Here is a 21,698-nt window from a genome sequence, read left to right on the forward strand (position 1 = left end):
ACCCACTCCCTAGAGGCTCCTAGTTCTTGCTCTTGAGCCCCAGATCTAATCCATGTCCATCAAATCCTCGGAAAAGCCATGATACCCTCTCAGTCTTTTCGTGGTTAAACATTCTCTTCTCCTTAATTTCAGATAGCAAGATCTTGAAGGCCTTTACCATGCTGACAGCTCTCCTCTGAAAGCTCCATCTTGTTAGTGTGCTACTGAGAACTGAACACAAGACCCTGCACGTGATCAGGGCAGGACAACTATCTGTGGCTCTAGAGCCTACGGTTCTGGACGTGATGTCTAAGGGCAGTCAAATGTTGCATTATCTTTTATTTATTTATTTTTTGTTTACCATGATCTACTGTTGACTCAGTCTGAATTGTCAGGTTCCTAAAACTCCAAGATCATTTTCATATAGCATGGCCAGTCTACCGTTGTCTTCCCTTTCTGTACTGAAGTTAAAAAAAAATCAGCTTTCAAGTAGAGGACTTTATCTCTATGAAATTACATTATTTGTCTCTATTAAATGTAATATTATATACATATATAATATTTAATAATTCCATTGTTTATTAAATTAATAAATTTAATTTATTAAATTTAGTTATTATTAGAGTTGCCGCATCATCAAGCAAGCTTACTGAGGTATTTTTGGATCCTGACCCTACTCTATCTCTCCCAGATGAATAACATCTCCAAATCTGATAAATCATTTTGGGTCCTAGTCATGTCATTGATAGAAATATTAAATAACACTAAGCTAAGGACAAATCCCTAAGGCATTCCACTGGAGACCTCCTTCAAACTGATATCCTATCATTAATAGTCACTCTTTGGGTCAGTCCACACAGAGATGTCCTGTAACAAAGAGGCTTTAACTCCTACACCCTAATCCTGACCCTAAGAGCTGCTGCTTAATGACCTGATTAGTTGGGGAGATGGTTGTTCTAAAAAGTTCCCAAGCTAGAGAGGCTCTGAGTTCTAAGGGATAAAAAAGAAATATGACTTCCTTCTCCTTGTCTCATACCTCTAGATCATCTAGGTCAGGGGAGAATATGTTCCCCAGTCCTCCTTTCTCTAAATCCCTTTGTCTTCCTGGCATTCTATCCTCAGAGAAGTTTGAGATTCTAGGACATTCTTTTCTACCAGATAGTCCTGTCCAGTCGCTGCCAGGGTCTCCCTCTAAATCAACACAGAGGGTATCTTCAGAGGGTGGCTCAGCACCTATTTATCAGTTCTATCCTTTGCCTTCGGCCCTACAACCTTAGATGGGCTAGGAAGACAAATTTCTGCAGAGATCCCTCAGGGCAATGGCCAGGGCTGCTCCTATGCCCTGGTGCCAAGGTCACCTTGTACCTCAGTCTCTCCCACAGTGCCTTGCAGAGTCTGAAATTCCATCATTATCCTCTGTGGACTAATTTCTTTCTTAAAATGCAGACAGTCGAGAGGTAACATATTAGGTCCAGTTATTCCCTTTGATAAATGAATTCATTAACTTTCCTTCCATGATAGGAGAGACCAAGGCACACTGGGTTTGGGGTGAGGGATGGAGGGTGAAAGAAAGAAAGTAGGTGGGAAGGGGCACTATGAGAGGAGAAGGTACTGAAAATAAATCTCCCTGATTTTGTAACAAGGCAAGTCTCCTTCCCTATCTGTTTATTAAGAAGTCAGTTTTTCTGCTTTTAATCCACCTCCCCCTGGTGGCAGAACAGAGAATTGACCCACAGTGCCAAATCAAATACTCCTAAACAATGTTGGCCCTTGGGCTTAGAGTTTTCTACAAATCATGGAAAGAATAAATTTCTTCCTTTGATAGAGAAAGGAGATGGAAGAACGTCCTGATGAGTTTCTTCCCAGATACACACTAGAAATTCATCATCTAGCCTGGGAGTTCTTAATTGTGTGTGTGTATGTATGTTTGTGTGTGTGTGTATGTGTGTGTGAGTGTGTGTGTGCGTGCGCGATGGGCCCCTTTGGCAATCTGGGGAAACCTTTGGACCCCTTCTCAGAATAACGTTTTTAAATAATTGAAGAAAATGCTAAATCTCAGTTGGAGGTAAGTGTAAATAAATTCCCCAGGTCCCCAGAAACCTATCAGAACCCCTGATGTAGCCCATAAGATGTATATCTTTCTCAACTTTCAGTTTGAGCCCACTAAGGTCCCTTCTGTGAAAATGTCTGCAGAAAATTGGAAAACCCTGCTCTAAGTCCCGGTCATAATCTTCAGGCCCTCCCTACTCTCTCTCCAGGCCAGAGTAGGGGCTTCCAAACAGTCCTTGCACACTCAGCCCTCCCTGTCCATTGGCCTCGTCCCCTCTGAGATGCTCTTCCCTAGGATCTAGATAAAGTTGCTCAAGGCTTGTCTGTCTCTTATTTGGGCAGAACCATCTGATGTCAGTGAAGTGCTGAGGTCAGAAATGGGTGGGTGAGAGTTGATCTCTGTGGGGATTGTGAGGAGAATGAGGTTATCCCCCATCTGGGATAGGAAGTACTGTTAGGAGGAAGGAACATCAGTAAGAGTGATAGTGAGGGGCACATTTTGGTCTCTTTTTAAAAGAATTCCTGCAAGTTCTGAGCATTCACAGGAGCCCAGGATACTTGCCTGCTCCCTTCCCTCCCCCACAAAAGTCTGCCTCTGACTTCCTAAATAAGGTCCCCCCTCCCCCAAGGGGGACAGTCACCAGGGAAGAAAAGAATAGAAGAAAGACATACTGGAGAAGTTGACCATTGCGAACTGCTGACACCTGTCCCCGGTGTATCCCACAGGACACCTAACAAAAGAAAGAAAACCAGAAAGAGAGAACCAGGGTAGCAAGACACGGGCACCTCGGCAGCCCCGCGCGGCTCCTTGCCAACGTTACCACTTGTCCTGGCCTTGCCACTCTATCCCCTTACCTGCAACCCTGAACTTTCAACCCAAGAATTAGGCCAAAAATGAAAAACAAAAACAAGGCAAAAAACAGAAACAGAAACAAACCAAAAAACCAACAAAAAAATAAAACAGCCAAAGATCATAACAACCAACACCCCTGGTCCTAGTGCCCTACGTGGAGGCGGGGTGGGGGAGGGTGGAGCTGCACCCGGGAGCTTTCTAAGGGAGGGGGGGCTTCTGTTTGTGTCTTCAAACATACTTTGCTTAGGATCTGGCATGTACAATCGCAAAGGCAGTTTCTCCAAACATCTCTGTCCGAAGAATCCATTTGGACATCTGGAGAAGGAAAAGGGGACAAATCACAGAACAAACCGGAATCATCCACGAGGCTAAGGTTAGAAATCAAAGTGCATAGTGATGAATGAGAAAAACCAAGTTAGGCACTCGGTGTCACACCTGCAGCAAAGGGGGCCGGGGAAGGGGGAGGAAGGGAGATCTGGGAGGTGTTTGAAATTTCATTTTCCATCCTGCTAACAGAGGCCTCTGTGTTTTCCTAGGGAGATAACTGAAACTTTCCTGGGGGATCTAGGGGCAGGGGGTGGGTAGGGAGACTGGCTTGGTGACATTCATGAACAAGGTGGGTATATCAGGGGCAGAAACCTCAGGAAAGGCCAAAAGTGTGGGGACAGCATTCCTTTGCCTCCTGTTTCACCTCTCTCCTTATAAAACTGTTCTGAGATTGGGGATACCCAGAACAGCTTCTAAGAGAAATTTCCAGAGCCACTTACTACAGGAAAAGTTGACTCTGGAAGAAGGGAAGTGGGAGAGCTGATGAAAAACTAGCCTCAGTTGGACAGCCCAAATACAGACCTTGTGCTTCCTTGAGGTGTTCTCTTTGTAATCTGTCACTAACCCTGGAGAGCTGGTTGGCCAATGGGGAATGGGAATGGGCTTGCCTTAGTCCTGCAAGGATAGAGGGTCACTGGAAGGATTGGGCAAACCCCTGACCTGCTAACCTCCTTGGAAACCCTGCCTTTGCTTTCCTCACTTACCTATAACCTTGCCTTCCTCCGTTCCAGCTCACTTTTCTCGTAGTACCCCAATGGCTCCCTTCTGACTCCTCCATTACCACCCTGTCTCCATAATATTCTTTTCTGCTCTCTGGCTGCTGCTTCCTACTCCTCTGGCAGGAGTCTCCATCCTTGCAGGTTTTAAAGGGATGGTCACATTCCTCTGATTCCTATCCTTTGACCCTCCAGAAAGTCTGGGAGCATGCTGGGAGTTCTAGCTGTACTTTCCCCCAACTAAGGTTGGTCTTATACCCTTTCATTTTGGATCAGCCACCCAACTTTGCCCTGAGACCTGAGCCCCATAGGATTACAGTCTTCATGTTTTAGTTTGTGTTTATGTTAATAGTAACAGGCTATTAGTCCAACATTAGCCAGAGGGCCTGGAAAATGTCTAGTTTCAAACAAAAAAGCTTTTGAGGGGTGAGTATACCTTTGATTTTGTGACAGACAGGGTAAGTTACACTGAGGATGTTCTAATGCTTTGGCATTTACTAATCACTATCCAATTATCTGGTCCTTTGTGTTTGTCCTTCATTCTCAAAGAGGACCATGATATCAAGATGATGATATGACTTGCAGTTGACTTTGATTTGAGTGAGGGAGGGCTGTGCAAGGTCACCAGCCTCACTTTCTCCTCCTGAGCCATCTAGGTCCAGTAGCCTGATATTCATCAGGATGGCTGGAGATGGCCCATGATGCCATGGGAGACCCTGGCCCTTAAGGCTATTTCAGATCCAATAGAAAGCCTTGAATCCAGCCCAGCTAAAAAGACGGGGTCTCCCTCCAGGGCAGTGAAGAAGAATCAGTGGAGGCAACTAGGCTGGAAAAGCGACTGCTTGGGTTCCTTGAGGATGTCAACTGCTCAGGTATTCCAACACTTGCTGTTAGCCCTACCCTCATGGGCAGGGGCAACAGATGAGTGAATCCAGTCAGGATATACGGGATCAATTACTACTCTTTGTATTGGAATCTCCAATTCTACCAAACCTGAGGACTCAAAACACTTTGGAATTGGCCCCAATTCCACAATCCCCTCCTCTGCCCCAGGAATTGGCTGAGGAGCTATTCAGTGATGGGGATATTCTCCTTACCACCTTAGAGTGAGATTCATGGATTTCTCATGGTCATGGGAAGGGTACAGGAATTTTGAGGTAGGAAGATCTGACCTGGTATCTACGGTCATATCACAGAATGTGGAAGTTGCCAAGAGGCTTTGGAGGTTTTCTTGCACAACTTCTACCTGAAACATGACTCCTGTGACCCATCTGAAGAGTGATCATTAATCAGGCCCCTGCTCGAACCCCTCCTGAGGCTGTTCTAGCCTTCCACACATTGAACTCAGATCAGCCTTTTTATAAGGAAATGTTGCCAATTGATCTTACCTAGTTCTGCCCTCTGGAGTCAAATAGCCTCCCTCTTCTACATAATGCCCTTTTAAATACCTGAAGATAGCTATCATGCCTCAACTAAGTCTTTCTTCTTGAGACTAAATATCCCCAGTGACTTCAAATGATCCTAACATGAAAACAGGGAAGAGAGAAAGTAGCTTCTAGGACACTGGCTCTGATCTGGCTTCAGACATGGGGCATTATCATCTGTTGTTTTCCTTGGACAATCTATACCAACAACAGCATCTAAATGTTCGCCAGATCTCAAATGAAAAATTGGAGTATTTTATTAGGATCCTGGGGAGGAAGTAGTGGAGTGGTGGTGGTAATATGTCTGTGGCCTAACTTTTACCTACACCAAGACCAGGGCATGCCAGTCCCATAATAATAATATAGATAATAAGAAGAAATAAGCTCTAGGTTGGGGAGGGGGAGGCAATTCTTATGCAATTGCTATTCAAACATGGATTTCAACTTCCAACTGTGGGGGCCATAGAGTATCATATAGTACAGCAGCAGATCATAGCATCCACCTCCTTCCTCCCAAGGGCATCAATTCTAAGGATGTAAAGATCAGTTCACTGAAGTGGGATGTCATCTGGTCTACCTGGTTGGGGAATGGGGTGTGTGTGATGGGGATTACTTAGGGAGGTCCCAGGTGCTGCAAATCTGTAGTGACAGAGAGATTGCTATTTTATTTACTGGGGTTTAGTGGAGCGAGGAAATGGAGGACCTGAGTTCTGATCCCACCATGAGCTGGCTCCAAACCCTTCCTCCCCACCACCTCCCCGTGCCTCAGTTTCTCCTTTTGGTAGCCTGGGGATAATGCCACATGTGCCGCTCTCCCCTTGGGGAGAGGGGGATAGAGTGGAAGGATGGATTAATGAGGGCCCACACTACAGGCATGATGAATGGGAAGTCAGAAATGAGGGGATGGGTGAAGAGGAGGATGTATTTTGGGGGGAGATGATCCATGGCAGCTGAGCAGGCAGATAAGGATAACACAGTGGGGGAGTACTAGGGTTGGGAGGGAGGGTAGGAAGAACAAACACAAGCTATGGGAAAAGGCAGGAATGAGCCAATGGTAGTGGTGGGGACATGCCGCTAGTATGCGCACAGGGCTAAGAAAAGAGCCTTGTTCTGTCATCATCCCCTGAACCAGTCCCCGAGATGCATGCACCAACTGTGCTCTACAAAAACAAAACACGGAGAGAAGAGGAGAAAGCAGCAAGAGCAAGTGCAGAGACCCTCATCTAATGCAAAAGGGACACAAGGAACTTGTCTGAACCCACATTTGCAAATTTCCCTAACTGGATTTTTAAAGCAAAATTCAATGCCAATGACAATGTTTCTTTCCATCAGACTTTTTTTTGGGGGGTGGAATGTGGGTCAGGTTCTAAATTCTATAAAAACTGGTGGGGTGGAGCCTATGTGCACTCCAAAGTTCCCCATCATGCTCAGAACGAATCTAAAACTCAGTTAGGAGAACCAGGATGGAAACCTGACTGCCATATCAACACAAATGAAAATGACCTGTCTAGTTTCGTTATCCAAGCTGAGCAAAATGCAAAAAACAAAAGGAAACAAACAGCACAAACGGCAAGACGTGAGTTCGGTTTCCTGAATTCTTCAATCTAAGTTATATCCAGGTGCCATCAGTCACCCCAGAGCTGCTCATCCTTCCCGCCCAGACAGCCCTCCTCCCACTTCCACCCCCACAATGGTCTCTGGGCTCTGCCCTGTGGCCATCTCCACCCCAGCCCCCAAGTAGAGCAGTGTGACCTCCTCATTCCTCCACCCAGAGGACTGACTCTATGAACAACACAGTCCTAAAGATGGATTCCTTCCATCCATGTGAGCAGCCCATGCTCCCCACCCCCAGCTAGGGCAGGCCAGGGCTAGGGCAGAGAGGGAGCCAGCCTGGCTGGATGTGGCGAATGGCCCATGGGGCTGGACTAGGCTAGGAGGCATCTGAGAAATCTGCTTATTCCCAATCATGCAGCCTGGTGGGGCTGAGTGGACGGTGAGGAGGACACGAGCTAGCCTTTATCTATAAGGTGGCATGGGGTAGAGGGAGCTGAGGTCTTGAGATTCAATAGAATGAACCTTAATTCCCCCAAGTCTGGTATCTGAATCACTGCCCATGCCCTGGGGGTGAGGGTAGGGAGAGGAATGCTGACCTGGGGTAAGGAGAAGAAGCCTGCTCACCAACCCTCTCTGTCTTAGCCTCAACACTTTAGGGAATGTGACCTTAGTGTTAGAATCCCTATTGACTCCATGACCTTCACTCCTTGGACCAACTCTTTCCCACAGCTTTGGCCATTTCAACCTACAAACAAATTCAAAGGGACTCATCTTCCCCCCGGGGAAAGTGAGAGAGACTATTCACCTGCCCTAGATGGCTTCACTTGTCTAAAGGGCAAGGGTTTGATTCCTCTGCCTTTTCCAGATCCCTTCTAGCTTATGAGTTTAAATGTCACAAGGACAAAGCATTAGAGGTATGGGATTGCTTTTTACCCACTCTCTTTATGCAGATGTTTTATCCTTTCAATAGTGTCCTAGTGCTAAGTTTCTTGGCCCCCAGAGCATAGGCTAAGCATCCTGGTGGGTGTCTCTATCACATTCACTCCAAAGAGCTCAGAGTATGGCACAAACTTGAATATTTTTAGCCAGGAAGCCTTCCTGTTCCTCCAAAGCATCCTGTCACTACTGGCACCATTACCTTATATCTTCTGACTTGGAGGGAGGAAAAGAGGTGGAGCCTAGGTTCAGGACTTGGAACTGTTCTCTCTGCCTAAGCCTAGTCAGAAGATAACAGATTTCTTGGTCATTGATATTTCAAGGCAAGTCTCAGTCAGCCAGTTGTGTCATGACCTTCAGGGGAGTTGGCAAATGCTCCAGAGAGCCTCTCAAATCTGGTTCAGGTGAAGAAGTCAAGCTTCTTTCCCCCAAGCCATCTTCCAGAGTTCAACTTCCCTATCCAACCCCTTGCCTACTCTTCTTTTATGCCATAGTCTGAGATCAGAGTTGGTTCCACTGCTCTCCACCTTCTTCTGGATTTCTCCCTTCCATGATGTCCTGATAATCTTGGGACAGGAGGTTTTGGTCCCTCCCCGTAAGTTGTCTTTCTGTTTCTGGTGGAAAAGAATATTCCAGAGAATACTGTAACCAGGGAATTCTCTGTTCTAGAATCAGGCAGGCTGGGACCATGGGTTCCTAAGCTCAGCCCACTATGTTTTCTTCTGACCATAAACTGGTTAAGTGAAATGGGAAAGGGAAGAGGTATCAGAATGGGCCTTACATTCAAAACCCTGGGAGATCCAAATTTACTCCAGAGAACAAGTGGAGGGCACTGGTCCCAAGGGCCTCTGGTCTGAGAGGTTGCTCCACAGTGCACATCTCCAGCAGGTCAAGGACCTCCCTGAGTAGTTGCTTGTCAGATCATCCATGTTCTAGCAGCTGGGTAATAATAATAACATTGATGATAGCTAGCATTTATAGTGCCTACTATGTGCTAGGTACTGTATTAAGCACTTTACAAATATTTCACTTGATCCTCCCACAACCCTGGGAGGTAGGTGCACTATTATCATCCCCATTTTGCAGCTGAGGAAACTGAGGCCAACAGAGATTAAGTGACTTGCCCAGGGTCACAGAGATAGTAAGTATCTGAGGCTGAATTGGAACTCGAGTCTTGTTGACTCCAGGCTCAGACCTCTATCCGCTGTGCCACCTAGCTGCCTCTCTACCAGGATGTATGGACGCAGTGTGAAGATGGGACAAAACTTAACACATGGAGACAGAAGGGGTACCTTAATAATGTGCCTTCTTGTGTACTTGCCCTGCCAGGCTCCACCCCAGGAAAAATATCTTTTTTCTTGAATGGCGACCACTTGTTCTTGGAGAGTAGAGTTCAATTTAGATCTAAGTGTGGGAGCTAAGGTTGGGATAGGGGAAGCAAAGACACAACCTTAATCTTCCAGCGAGAGGCCTTGGCGGCATGAATTTAAATCATGTCCCATATTCTCTTGTTCTTACCACACTCTTGATGACCCTGTCCAGATGTTTCAAATGTATTAAGACTTCCCCAACGACAAATTTGGATCCCTCACTAGGTACCTAAGGCTAGGACTAAATGTGCTCTCCATTACTCCAAAACTCAGGCCTCTCTCACTCTCTGAGGTATACAGCCTGGAGCCTTAACCAAGACGTCAGCAGGCAAATCTACTAAATAAAATGCTGGAAGACTAGCTTCTCAGCCAAGAGCTTCCCTTGATGTATTGACTGACACACTACCTACCAAAAAGTAAAAGTCCTCCCTGTTTCTGGGCCTCAGTGACTTCCCAATACAACTCTGGGCTGACTTGTGTGCTATGAGCTCCTTGGAGATCAGTGTTTGAGAGACACCCTCTGCGCTGGGGCTAGTGTTGACAGTCCAGAAAAGAGGACATTAGCCGGGAAAGTCAGTTGAGGACAAGGCTAGGGAGGGTAAAGGCTCAGGTCAGGGACTAAAGACCTTTTCCTTTGCTTCTTTCTCAACATCCCTATTTTCTCATGCAAAATGTAGACCCTTCTCTCAGGAAATATCCAGGTCAGTTTCCAACATGACTCATGTACTGGTGGGAGGTTGACTCTACTGGCCCTTGGTCCTTTTGTCCCATCCCACAATATTCAGACTGGGTCGGGGGTTGGGGGGGGTATCAATAAGGGTCAAGTGGCACTATGATTATTAGGCCACTCTCCCTCCCTCCCCTCCCTTCCCTTTGTAGTGAATACAGAGTGAGGGACCCATCCTCAAGCACGGAAGCTACCAGGAGATGCAGATTCTGGCTCCTGGAATGCTTCCTGCTCCTTTACTTCTCTGCTAATCACTCTCTTCACCTCTAGGGAGCGAGACACCCTAGGGCTTATCAGACTCAGCAAGAGCAAATGGCAACAGAGATGCTGAGATAAAGACAGAAAGAGAAGGAGAGCTATATAGAGAAAGATACTGCCCACATCGGGAACTGGGAGTAGCCCTACAGGAATACTCTACTGAATAGAAACCAGTGGAAGAAGGATTTGGGGAGGGAGGGAAGGAAAGGGAAACAGGGACTCCGGGAGCCCTGAGACCCACATGTGACACACACATCTCCCCAAGCTTCCAGGAGGAATCTTTGGCTGGGTGCAAAGGGACCAAGGGATGAATCCAACCTACCTCTGAATCCCCACCATGGACATACCAACAACTGCTTTGAGCTGACCCTCAGCAGGGAGGGTAAAAAAGCCCTCAGGGCTTGCCCAGCACCACTTTTGGAGACCCTCCCTTCAATACCCACTATACAAGCTCCTGGCCTCCCTTCCCCTCCCCCTACTCCCCCCTCAGTGCCCCAGCACCACTGCTCACTTACTTGCAGGACAGTTGATTGATGCCCTCAATGTAGTAGCAGACGCCACCATTGACGCAGTACGACTTGGCGGTCTCATTGCATTTTCGAGCATGCCCGGACCATGACGACAGGGTGGTGGCCACTGGAAAGATGAGAAATATAGAGAATGACACATGGTTACTGTAGCTCCCCCTCAGAATGCATCAACTCAGGAGTCAGCTAGTGGTAGGGAAAGAATGAGGAAAAAAAGCACTTACTATGCACCTATTATGTGCTAGGCACCGTGCTAAGGGCTTTACAAATATCTCAGTAGATATTCACAACAACCCTGAGCTGGAGGGGTGGTGCTGCTATGCCATTCTGGGCAGGTCACTTAATCTCTGTCTGCCTCAGTTTCCTAGTCTAATAAGGGGGCTGGCTTCTCAATAGGTAGAGAAGCTAGAGGGAGGGAGAGAAAATGGAACTGATAATAAAAAGATCCTTCCATTCTCCTTCCCCCCCACCCCATGTTACAGTTGAGGAAACTGAGGCAGACAGAGGTAAGTGACTTATCCAGGGTTCACACAACCAGTATATGGTAAAGGAAGGACTCAAACCCAGGCCTTCCTAACTCCAAGACCAGTTCTTGAGTCATTATATAGCCCACTGATTCTCAATCACCTCTTTACTTGATGATACACCTTCCCTTTGTTACAGGAGCATAGATTTAGGGCTTGAAAGGGCCTTAGAGGTCATCTCCAGGCAGCTGGGTGGCATAGTAGATACAGCACTGGCTTTGGAGTCAGGAAGATCTGAGTTCAAATCTTGTCTCAGACACTTAGTAGTTGTGTGATCCTGGGCTAGTCACTTAATACCTTAATGTTTGCCTCAGTTTTCTTCATCTGCAGAATAGAGATAATGATAGCCCCTACCTTCCAGGGTTGGTATAAAGATCAAAGATAATCCACATAAAGCATTTTGCAAACCTTAAAGTGCTATATAAATTCTAGCTATTATCATCATTATATTTATCACTGCTTCTGTTCAGTCATTTCAGTCATGTCTGACTATTTGTGACCCCAGCTGGGATTTTCTTGGCAGAGATATTGAAGTAGTTTGTCATTTTCTTCTCCAGCTCATTTTACAAATGAGAAAACTGAGGCAAACAAGATTAAGTGACTTGCCCAGGGTCACATAATTAGTAAGTACCTGAAGCTGGATTTGCATTCACAAAGATGAGTCTTCCTGACTCCAGGCCCAGCGCTCTATTCACCTGACCATTTTGCTGCCCCATTATTATTGATCCTTTATAATTATCATCTTCATCTAGTCCAACCCGCTCATTTTAAACAGTAGAAAACTGCATCCCAGAGAAGTTAATGGACCTGTCCAAGGTCACACCAGAAGTCAGTGGCAGAATCAGAAATCAACCTCAGGCCCTCTGACTCCAAACTCAGTGTGCTCTCCAGTGTGCCTCTGCCTCCTGCTAACTGGGCAAAACCAGCAATTCTGATATCCAACCAGCTTTCCCAACTGAAAACATCTTTGCTCTTCACCACTCCCAAAGAGTGGGCCCCAAATACATAAACTGTATATGCTTCGATTTTGATGGAGGGGAGGAGGTTCTCAGATTACCTGCAAGAGAATCTTGTATCTCATCCTCCTCCCATTCTCCCCCCAACCTGGTCCTTCTCCCATACATAGAGCTTTGTGTTCCCATCTGGGGAAGCTGGTGGTCCTTGGGGCAAGTGTGACTATTTTTTCTCCAGTTGTCTCGCCCAGACCTTCACTCAATTCTATGAAAAGCTTCCCCAAGGGGTCTTAAAGGAAACACATGCGGAAAAACCCTTTGGAATGAAAACATTCCCTCTAAGGTCCAGCTCTTCAAGGCTCTGGTTCCCAGGGAGTGCTCAGGTGAGCTTCGCAGGTAGAGTCATACAGAGTAAAACAAGGTCATCTCAGGATACACAAGATGGACATCTAAAAACAAGTCTCATTCCAATCAAAGGGGGCCAGGGTCAGCAGGGGAAGAGGAGCTTAGTAGATGATAGGGGTGGGGATTCTAGGAGAAGCCCGATGTCCAGGAACTCAACTCACTCCATCAACATGCCCAAAGCCTGGGAATAGCAGTCTACTTGCTCGAACCAATTTCTTCAGAAAAGTGTGGGGAGATGCTTAGGAACATCCCCCTCTCTCCCCAAACAGAGATGGTTTACCCATAAAAGAAACTACTTTCTTATCAGCACCTCTTCTTCTAAGGAGTTTTTATCCTCGGCACATTCTCCCTCTCCCCTGGTCCAATCTTCCTTGGCCCTCCAGCATTATTTGATATAGGCCTACACCAGCCTTAGTTATAAATCATGAGGCTCCAGGGAGGCCCAGAGCAGAGACAGGAACTCAAAGGGGAGGGAGAAGGAGCCAGCTGTGATATGAAAACAGGCTGAGGGGAAAATTTGGTTTTTAATGCATCTTTGTCCAGAAGGATGTAGAGGAATAGCCTTCCAAACTAAAGCAATGTCCCTAGATGCTTGAGACCGAGGTCAGGGGGCATCCAGAAAGTTAACAACATGCAGCTAAGAATCTCAGTCTCTCTCTCCTCTCTCTCTTTTTCTCTCCCTCTCCTCTCCTTTCTCTTTCTCTCTCCCTTCTTCCTTCCCTTTCCCTCTCTCCCCCTCCTTCTCTCTTTCTCTCTCCCTTCTTCCTTCCCTTTCTCTTTCTCCCTCCCTCTCCCCCTTTCTCCTCCTCCCTCCCCAGTCTCTTCCTCCCCTTGATCTCTCTCGCTTTCCTCTTTCCTTCTCTGTCTGCCCCTCCCCCCCATACACACATTCTCATCATTGCAAACAGTAAAAGAATTGACAAGGATTAAACTCAGAGAGGACAATCAGCTCCTTTCCTGTCCAGCTCTCAGGTGCTCTGCGGGCTTAAAGCAATAGTCTGATGGTCCCTGATCCCTACGGCTCAACTCTACCTTGGCTTGGCCACTTTCAATCACTTGGAGGGGGGAGTGCTAGATTTCCCCACAGGATGCAGTCCTTGGTTCCTTAGTGTTTAGACATTTGGGGAGATGGATGGACCGAGTGGGCCTGGGAGTATATACATACCCTTCAGTCTGTATATGTATAACAATCTCATGGATAAAACTCGGCATGTCACTCTCCAGCTTTTGAACCTCTCCCTCTGCACCACAGAGGACCCCAAACCTGAATATGTTTCTAGTTGCCAACTGAGATCTAGGGATTTCTTCACCCCATCCCTGGCACCCTGCAATACTTCTCAGGCCAAATTCATGCATCAGAAACCTGCCTGGGCACATCAGTCTGAAGGAGCCCTTTGCCCTGCTAGGCTCTGGTCAAGAGAATCTAAGTCAGTGAGTGCCAGGGGGTGGTGATGCAAAGACAGAGAAAAAGAAATATTTAGAAATGTCCACCTAAGAATCAGAGATCATAAACGTAGAGAGGGAAGGGACCTAAAATTTTGTCTCATTCAGTCTTCTCATTTTATAGATGATGAAACTGAGATCAGATGATTTCAAACACAGACATGGAGTAAGTAGCAAAATGAAGATTTGAACCCAGAACTTGACTCTAAGTGGGGCAGCTAGGTGGTGAAGTGGATAAAGCCTGGAGTCTGGAAGACTCATCCACATGAGTTCAAATCTAGCCTCAGACACACACTAGCTGTGTGACCCTGGGCAAGTCACTGTTTACCTCTGTTTGCTCATCTGTAAAATGAACTGGAGAAGGAAATGACAAACCACTCCAGTATCTTTGCCAAGAAAACCCCAAATGCAGTCACGGGGAGTCGGACATAACTAGTCAACAACAAAAAAGCTTGACTCCAAATGCAATGTTCTTTCATGCTGCTTTTTTCTAGGCTCATAGAATGTTACAAAAGAGACTCTAGAGATTTTCTAGTCCAATTTCTTTACCTTACAGTTGGGGAAACTCAGTTCTAGAGAGTCAAAGCAACTTGTACAACAGAGGTAAAAAATAGGGCAGTTGAGCCCAGATTTCCCAAAATCCTTATCCAGTGTTACAGCTGTGAGCCAAATGTCACTTGAAACATCTTAGTGGCAATAATCTAGGTTGATATATGCAAATGATATGCAAACCACAAACAAATACCACCTCCTTCCCTCCTCTTCCACCCATACCCACACCCAATTTCCTAGTAATAGATCTGGGGAAGTATCTCTGACACACCTCTTTAGTTAGTCAGATCAACTGCAGAACCTGCTCTCCCCTCCCAGCATCCCAGGGGTCTGTTATGGTTCCCTGCTAGCCCTGGGGTTCTGCTCTGAAAGTCTACAAGTGAAGCAACCAGAGAAGGGAGTCTGCTACAACACAAAAGCATTCAGGGTGGTGTCTGCTCTTGTAGGAGGTAAAAGTTAAACTTGCCAAGAACAGATTGAGTAGAGTCAGTTGTGAAGATCTGAGTTCAACATATAGTCAATAGGCAATAAACATCTATTAAGTACCTGTTTTGTGCCAGACAACTGTGCTAAGTGCTAGAGTTCAAATCCAACCTCAGACACTTACTAATTGTGACCCTGGGCAAGTCACTTAACCTCTATTGGCCTCAGTGCTCAGTGTCCTCATCTATCAAAGGAGGGGGTTGGCTTGTCAATGGGTGAGGGGAGGGCTGGAGGGAGGGAGAGAATTTGGAACTGAAAATAATTTTTTTTTAAAATGAGAGAGTTAGATTCAATGAACTCTGAGTTCCCTTCTAGCTTTGATTCTAGGATCATAAGTCTGTCATGGTCCTGGAAACCTGAGCATACAACAAGGCCTGCTTACTATTTCCAGGCACATCTATCCTTTTTCCACCCTACAGGAGCACATCATCTGAGTGGAGACTTCAGAGTCACTGCTGACCTCACCGGTTGAAGTAAGGAGGGAAGGCGTGGGGATTCAGCTGAAAAGAGGTATCTAGGTAAGAGACAGAGGTCTTAGACCACAGAGAATTAGAGGGCCTTGGGAAAGGCCCAGCTACAAACACAGACATAGAGAATATGAGCATGAAGGTGATTCAGGCCCACATTGAGTCTTGGCTTTTACTCAAATGGTGGTTTCCCCCAGGAAAGACAGAACATGTAATTCTGGGCCAGTCCCAGAGTCCAATTCAGTAGGGTTTTGCTCAGCCTTCTCTAGCACCTAGATCCACCTGAATGGTATGTCTACACTAGTTCTTAGCAAACTAAGGCCCAAGGGCCTAATCTATCTGCTCAAGAAATCTGGGGCCTTTGGGGAAAGTAAGGATGACAAATGATCTGGAATCCAGATGATCCAGATCCTTGCAGACCTTGAACCAACAACAGTCTCCTTTCTCTGGGGAAATCTTCATAGGTTAGATAAACTCAGCATGAAGAAACAGTGGACACCATTAAAGGGATGTTGACCTGACCTGATTTCCCTTGGAAGCAGAGAGGGAAAAGTTATCCCCTTTGGGAAAATAGATGCTGCTGGCTAGACATTAGGCTAAGGAACCCGGATTGCTACAATAGGGCCATATTTTTGGCATGACAGACCCTGCCTGTGGTAAACATTGAAACAAGATGACTCTTTATTCTAGCTCTACTGGGTGATTAAGGACACATTAAAATGAACTCTGGATTTACAAAAGAAAAAAATCTGTTCCACCCACAGGCAGGCTAGATGAGTTCCCTAGATTCTCTTTGGTCACAGAGATTCAGGTATGTTTTTCTTCTGCCCTTCACTCCACATTACAGGCTTGCTATAATGCAATTATATTAAGTGAATATTGTGGACCTACTACGTGCAAGGCATTGAGGATAAAATGAACAGTCTTTGCCTTCCAAGAGCTAACATGAATACAGCCAGGACTGAAGGAGACAAAGAGTTCTAGAAATATTTGAGAAAGGAGATTACACTAAGAACTGAGGATGGAAGGTCAGGGATTAAAGAAGTCTTCATAGAAAGAAGAGAGACATGGTAGAGGAGGGATGGTCTTTTAGACATGGCAGACAGCTCCTGTGAACCACTGAAGCAGGGGATCACATGCTGCTGTTTGACCTATGTTCTTCAAGAGGATCATGCCATCAGGAAGGTGATGCCATGACATGCAAGTGAATTGGATTTAAGGAAAAGTAGGTTGAAGAAACAAAGGAGACCCTTAAATTTCAATCTAAGGAACTTTTATTTCATCCTCCTGGTAATAGGGAGCCACTTAAAGTTTTTGAGCTGGGGAGTGAGAGGTTTAGACCCTGAGACTCTAGGATACATAGTATTTTGTCAGCTGGGCAAAGGATGGACTGAGGAAGGGATAGAATGGTGGCAGGGAGACAAGTTAGGAGGCAATTATGGTGTTGGAGACCAACGGAAGCAGAAGTAAGAATAGAGAGAAGGGAAGAGATATTATGGAGGTTGAAAAGACAAGATTTGGCAACTGACTGGATATGAGGATGAAGCAGAAAGAGGAATGTTAGCTGTCTCCAAGGTTACAAACCAGGGGACTGAAGATAGTGATGCATTCCACAAAGAGAAGGAAACTCCTGGAGGAAGGGAAGGTTTGGTGGGGAAGATTAGTTGGGTTTTATATACATTGAGCCAGAGGTGCTGACAGAACTTCCGGGTGGAGATGTCAAACTCCAGCAGCTTCCTAATACCTCCAGGATTAAACAGAAAATCCTCTGCTTGGCGTTGAAAGCCCTTTACAACCTGGCCCCTTCCTACCTTTCCAGTTCTCTTACATTTAACCCCCATCCATGTACTTTGCAATCCAGTGACAGTGGCCTCCCTGCTCTGGCTGAACACCCCAAATCATCCCCCTGCGCTGGGTGTTTTCATCGGCTTTCCCCTATGGCTGGCACTGTCTCCTTTCTCATCACCACGTGGTTTCCTTCAAGTATCAGATAAAATCCCACCTTCTGCAAGGAAGCCCCCCTTGAAACTAGCGCCTTTCTTCTGATATCATGCCAATTTATCCCATAGTAGATAACTTCTTTGTATACGGTTTTTACATGTTGACTTCCTCACTATACTGTGAGCTCCTTGGAATCAGGGGCTGTTTTTACCTTTCTTTATATCTCCAGCACTTAGCTGCCTAGGATATATTAAGCACTTGATAATTGTATAATAATAATTTTCTGTAGGCATTTGGGTATGTAGGACTAGAGTTTAAGAAATGTTATGGCTGTGTGTGTGTGTGTGTGTGTGTGTGTGTGTGTGTGTGTGTGTGTATTTGAAAGTTGTTTGCATACAGATCAGGGTTGAATCAATGGGAACAAATAAAGTTACCTAGGAAGGGAGTGTAGAGAGCAGAGAAGAGAGCCTGGTCCAGACCTATCATGCTCTGGGGGTGGGAAGCGAATGATGAGCTAACAAAGGTGCTTGAGAAGGAGTGATCAGACAGGTAGAACACTACTGGGGAAGCCCAGTGTCCAAAAGCAGGGAGTGGTTGGTTAGCAGTGTCAACAACCATAGAAAGGTCAGGGAGGGTGAAAATTGGGAAAAGTTCATTAGATTTAGCAATTAAGAAACTACAGGTAACCTTTGAGAGAGGAATTTTAGCAGATTGTTGGGAGTCAGAAGATGGCTCATAGAGGACTGAAAAGTGAGTGAGTAGTGTGAGAGAAAAGGAAACAAGCATTTATATCATGCCTATTGTGTGCCAGGACTGTACTAAGCAGTTTACAAACATTATCTCATTGGATCCTCACCATAACCTTGAGAGGTAGGTGCTATTATAATCTCTATTTTACAGTTGAAGAAATGGAGGGGTAAGTGCTCTTACATCGAGGGACAGAAAAGTACTAAGTGCCAGAGGCTGGATTTGAACTCACTTACTTTAGGCCTGGAGTACTATCTATTGCTCCACCTAGCTGCCTCTCTAATAATGAAGGAGTTGAAAAGGAAAGGAGATAAGAAATAGCTCACCAGGAAGGCAAAATCAAATGAAAGGTTTTTGGTTTTTTGCTTATTTTTGGATTTATTTTATCTTATTTTTGCTTTTTAAATTACTTTTACTTTTGGAATTTTGAACCTATGTGATTTCATTGATGTAGGGAATTCCTGGTGAGGAAAATCTTTCCACTCATGCAGACGATCATCTGCTTTGTAACTTGAAGTCTTAGTGAGCTGAGATATTCAGTGACTTGCTCAGGGTCATACAACCAGAATGTTATCAAAAGCAGGATCTGAATTTCAAGGCTGGCTCTCTGCCTATTATATCACAGTTACTTCTTATCAAGTGAAGGATTTTTTTTTTAAGGACAGGGTAGATCAATACATGTTGGAAGGTAATAGAAAAAAGGGTAGATCGTGAAAGATAGAACATGAAAGAGGGAGAAGCAATGATCAACAGCAAAGGCCCCGATGGTAGAGGGAAAATGGGGAATGAATGCATGGCTGCTTCCCCAGGATAGAATCTGGCCTAATTCTGAGATTCTAGCATGAGCCATTCCCAGATCCTCCTTCACCTGGGATCGAAGCATCGGATTTCTAGAACTTAAGACTAGGTAGAGCCGGCCCAAACCAGCTGCTTTGCTATAAGAGAACAGCCTTCCTCCAGATTTGTTCAGATTCTGGTAAGGGCTACAAAGACTATGTCTGAAGGAAGAGAATGCTCTGATTTTGGGGGGGGGGAGGGGCGGGGCGAAGTGCATCAGCAATGATGTGCAAAGAGGGCAGAACAAGCCCTCCAAATTTATAAACAAAAACTAGAGATTACATCACAAACTGAACAGCAATGCCAGCGGCCTGGTGAATGGGCCTGCCCTGCTGTAGCCCCTGTCAGGCCACTCCCTGGCCCCCAGCCCTAAGGCAGAGGAGGAATTGACCCCACGATTCTCCCTACAACTCCCCCTTCCCTTCCCAGTGTGATGGGGTCAGGCCAAATCCCACTCGGGGTGGAGTTGAGTGGTTGGAGATGAGTCAGAAGGCACTAAGCCCAGCCCGCCCCCTCCCCCCTCTCCCTCTCAGCTCCTGTTCCTGCAGGTCTCCCAGGTTCCATGGGTAAACAAGGTTCCTGATGCATCTATGCCCAGGCAAAGGGTTGAGCCAGGAGGCTTTTCCTTTGGCCCCTCAACAGATGGGAGCACAGCTTCCATCCCTGGTTGGGCCAGGAAGGGAGGCTGGGCCAAGGAGCCTGAGGACTTAGAAGCTAGTAGTTCAATTTAGCAAGCATTTATTAGATGCTTACTGTGTGCTAGGCACTGAGTGCTGGGTGCTGGAGATACAGAGTTCAAGACTGAAAGAACTCTTATTTTTGAGGAGTTTACCTCTTACTGCTGCACATCTGAGTCAAGAAGGGCACTGGCAGAACTGAGCCCCAGAACTGGGATGAAACTTGCTCAATGCCACACAGCTTGAGCTAGGACTAGAACCCATGTCTTTTCATTCCCAGCCTTCTTCACTTAACCATGCTGGGTAGCTGTCAAGGGACAAGGAGGGCTCCTTGGAATACATGAGTCCTGTGTTCCTAGCCCTGGCCTTTGTTCTGCCACATGGGCTTCAGTAATTATGTCACTTGGGGCCCAAGCACATTGGATCCTTTTGAGCTTACTGGAGGTGGAGGCCTGTAGATATGGAAAAAAATAGGAAGGTGAGAGAGCCTGGGGAGCCTCACCAGCTGACAAGGGATCTTCTCCTGTCTCATTCTATGAGTCCAAAATACAGACCGGCATAAGCCCCTGGTAGCCCGTTGGGACAGAAGGTCAATTCACTATGACTAGAGGTAATACCTAGGGCTAGGCTGCTGAATACAGACCTATAAAGGGTTTAAGAGCGAGTGGGAATTAGATCCTGATGGTCTCCACAGTTACTGTGGCCAACCTGGGGCTATTAGTGACCAGTGATACCCACCTCAGCCCCCCCCCAAGAGTCAGCTAGGTGGCAAAGAGGATAGAGTGATACCCGCCTCACCGCCTCCCCCCAAAAGTCAGCTAGGTGGCAAAGAGGACAGAGTAGTGGAATTGGAGTTGAGGAGATCTGAGTTCAAATGTGGCCTCAGAAACTTGAGTTGACTGATCCTGGGCAAGTCACTTAGCATCTCTCAGTTTCAGTTTCCTCAACTACAAAATAAGTACAAAGATCCAGAGAGCTTAGAACCAAGTAATTCAATTTAACAAGCATTTATTAAACGTTCAGTTTCCTCAACTGTAAAATGAGGCTAATAATTGCACCTACCTCATAGGTTTGTTGTGAGGCTCAAATGAAATTTGTAAAATGCTTAGCACAGTGCCTGGCAAAGCAGTACTTGATAAAGCCAGCCTGCCTTCCTTCCTTCTTCCCTGCCTCCCTCCCTTTCTTGCTTCCTTCCTTCCTCCTTCTTCTTTCCTTCTTTTCTTTCTTCTTCCCTCCTTCCTTCCTTTCTCCCTCCCTTCCTTTTCCTCCCTCCCTGTCTTCCTTCCTTTTTCTCTGCCTCCCTTCCTTTCTTGCTTCTTTCCTTCCTCCCTTCCTCTTTTCATTTTCTCTCCTCCCTCCCTCCCTTCCTTTTTCTCCCTCCCTTTCTTCTTTCCTTCCTTCCTTTCTTCCTTCCCAGAGTGGGTGATATATTTCATGAGCCCTCAGAGTTGAGATTCTCTCAGTGAATTACCCTCAGGATCACAGATATTTACTGTATATCCAAGAGGTAGGGTGGTAGTAAGAGGAAACAGGAGAAGAAACAGAGTCCTTGCCTCTAGGGAGCTCACAGTCTAGATGAGGAGACTGGACACATTTGCTTAGCTAAGTAACAACACAACAAGACAATATCAAAGATGTCAGCCGGTGATTAACTGCCCAAAAGGCAAGGTTCTGTAAAAATTCAGGGAAATGAGTGATCAGTGTGGGCTGATATAGGCAGAGAAGGCTTCAAGAGAGAAATAGGGTTTAAGACCTATGAAGTTTGAAATAGGCAAAGAGGATCAGGGAGGGCATTTGGGGGGGGGGGGCACGGATCAATAAAGACTCCTAAATGTGGGAAAGTGCAAGGCATGTTTGGGGCACGGTCAAGAAGAGCAGTTAGATTGGGACACAGATCCATTGCAGTGAGGGGTGAAGGTGGAGATAAGATCAGGCTAATGTAAAATTGA

At 46.1% G+C, this 21,698-nt stretch overlaps 1 protein-coding gene across 1 annotated transcript in view; it reads right to left on the minus strand.

The window, feature by feature from the left end:
* NRG2 (neuregulin 2) overlaps positions 1-21,698 on the minus strand; it is a 244,802-nt gene that overhangs the window by 17,367 nt on the left and 205,737 nt on the right. The window contains 2 exon segments of the mRNA XM_072630493.1: positions 3,120-3,196; positions 10,709-10,829. Coding sequence (XP_072486594.1) covers positions 3,120-3,196; positions 10,709-10,829 — 198 coding nt within the window.

Source organism: Notamacropus eugenii, chromosome 1 (assembly GCF_028372415.1).
Source record: "Notamacropus eugenii isolate mMacEug1 chromosome 1, mMacEug1.pri_v2, whole genome shotgun sequence".
NCBI lineage: Eukaryota > Metazoa > Chordata > Mammalia > Diprotodontia > Macropodidae > Notamacropus > Notamacropus eugenii.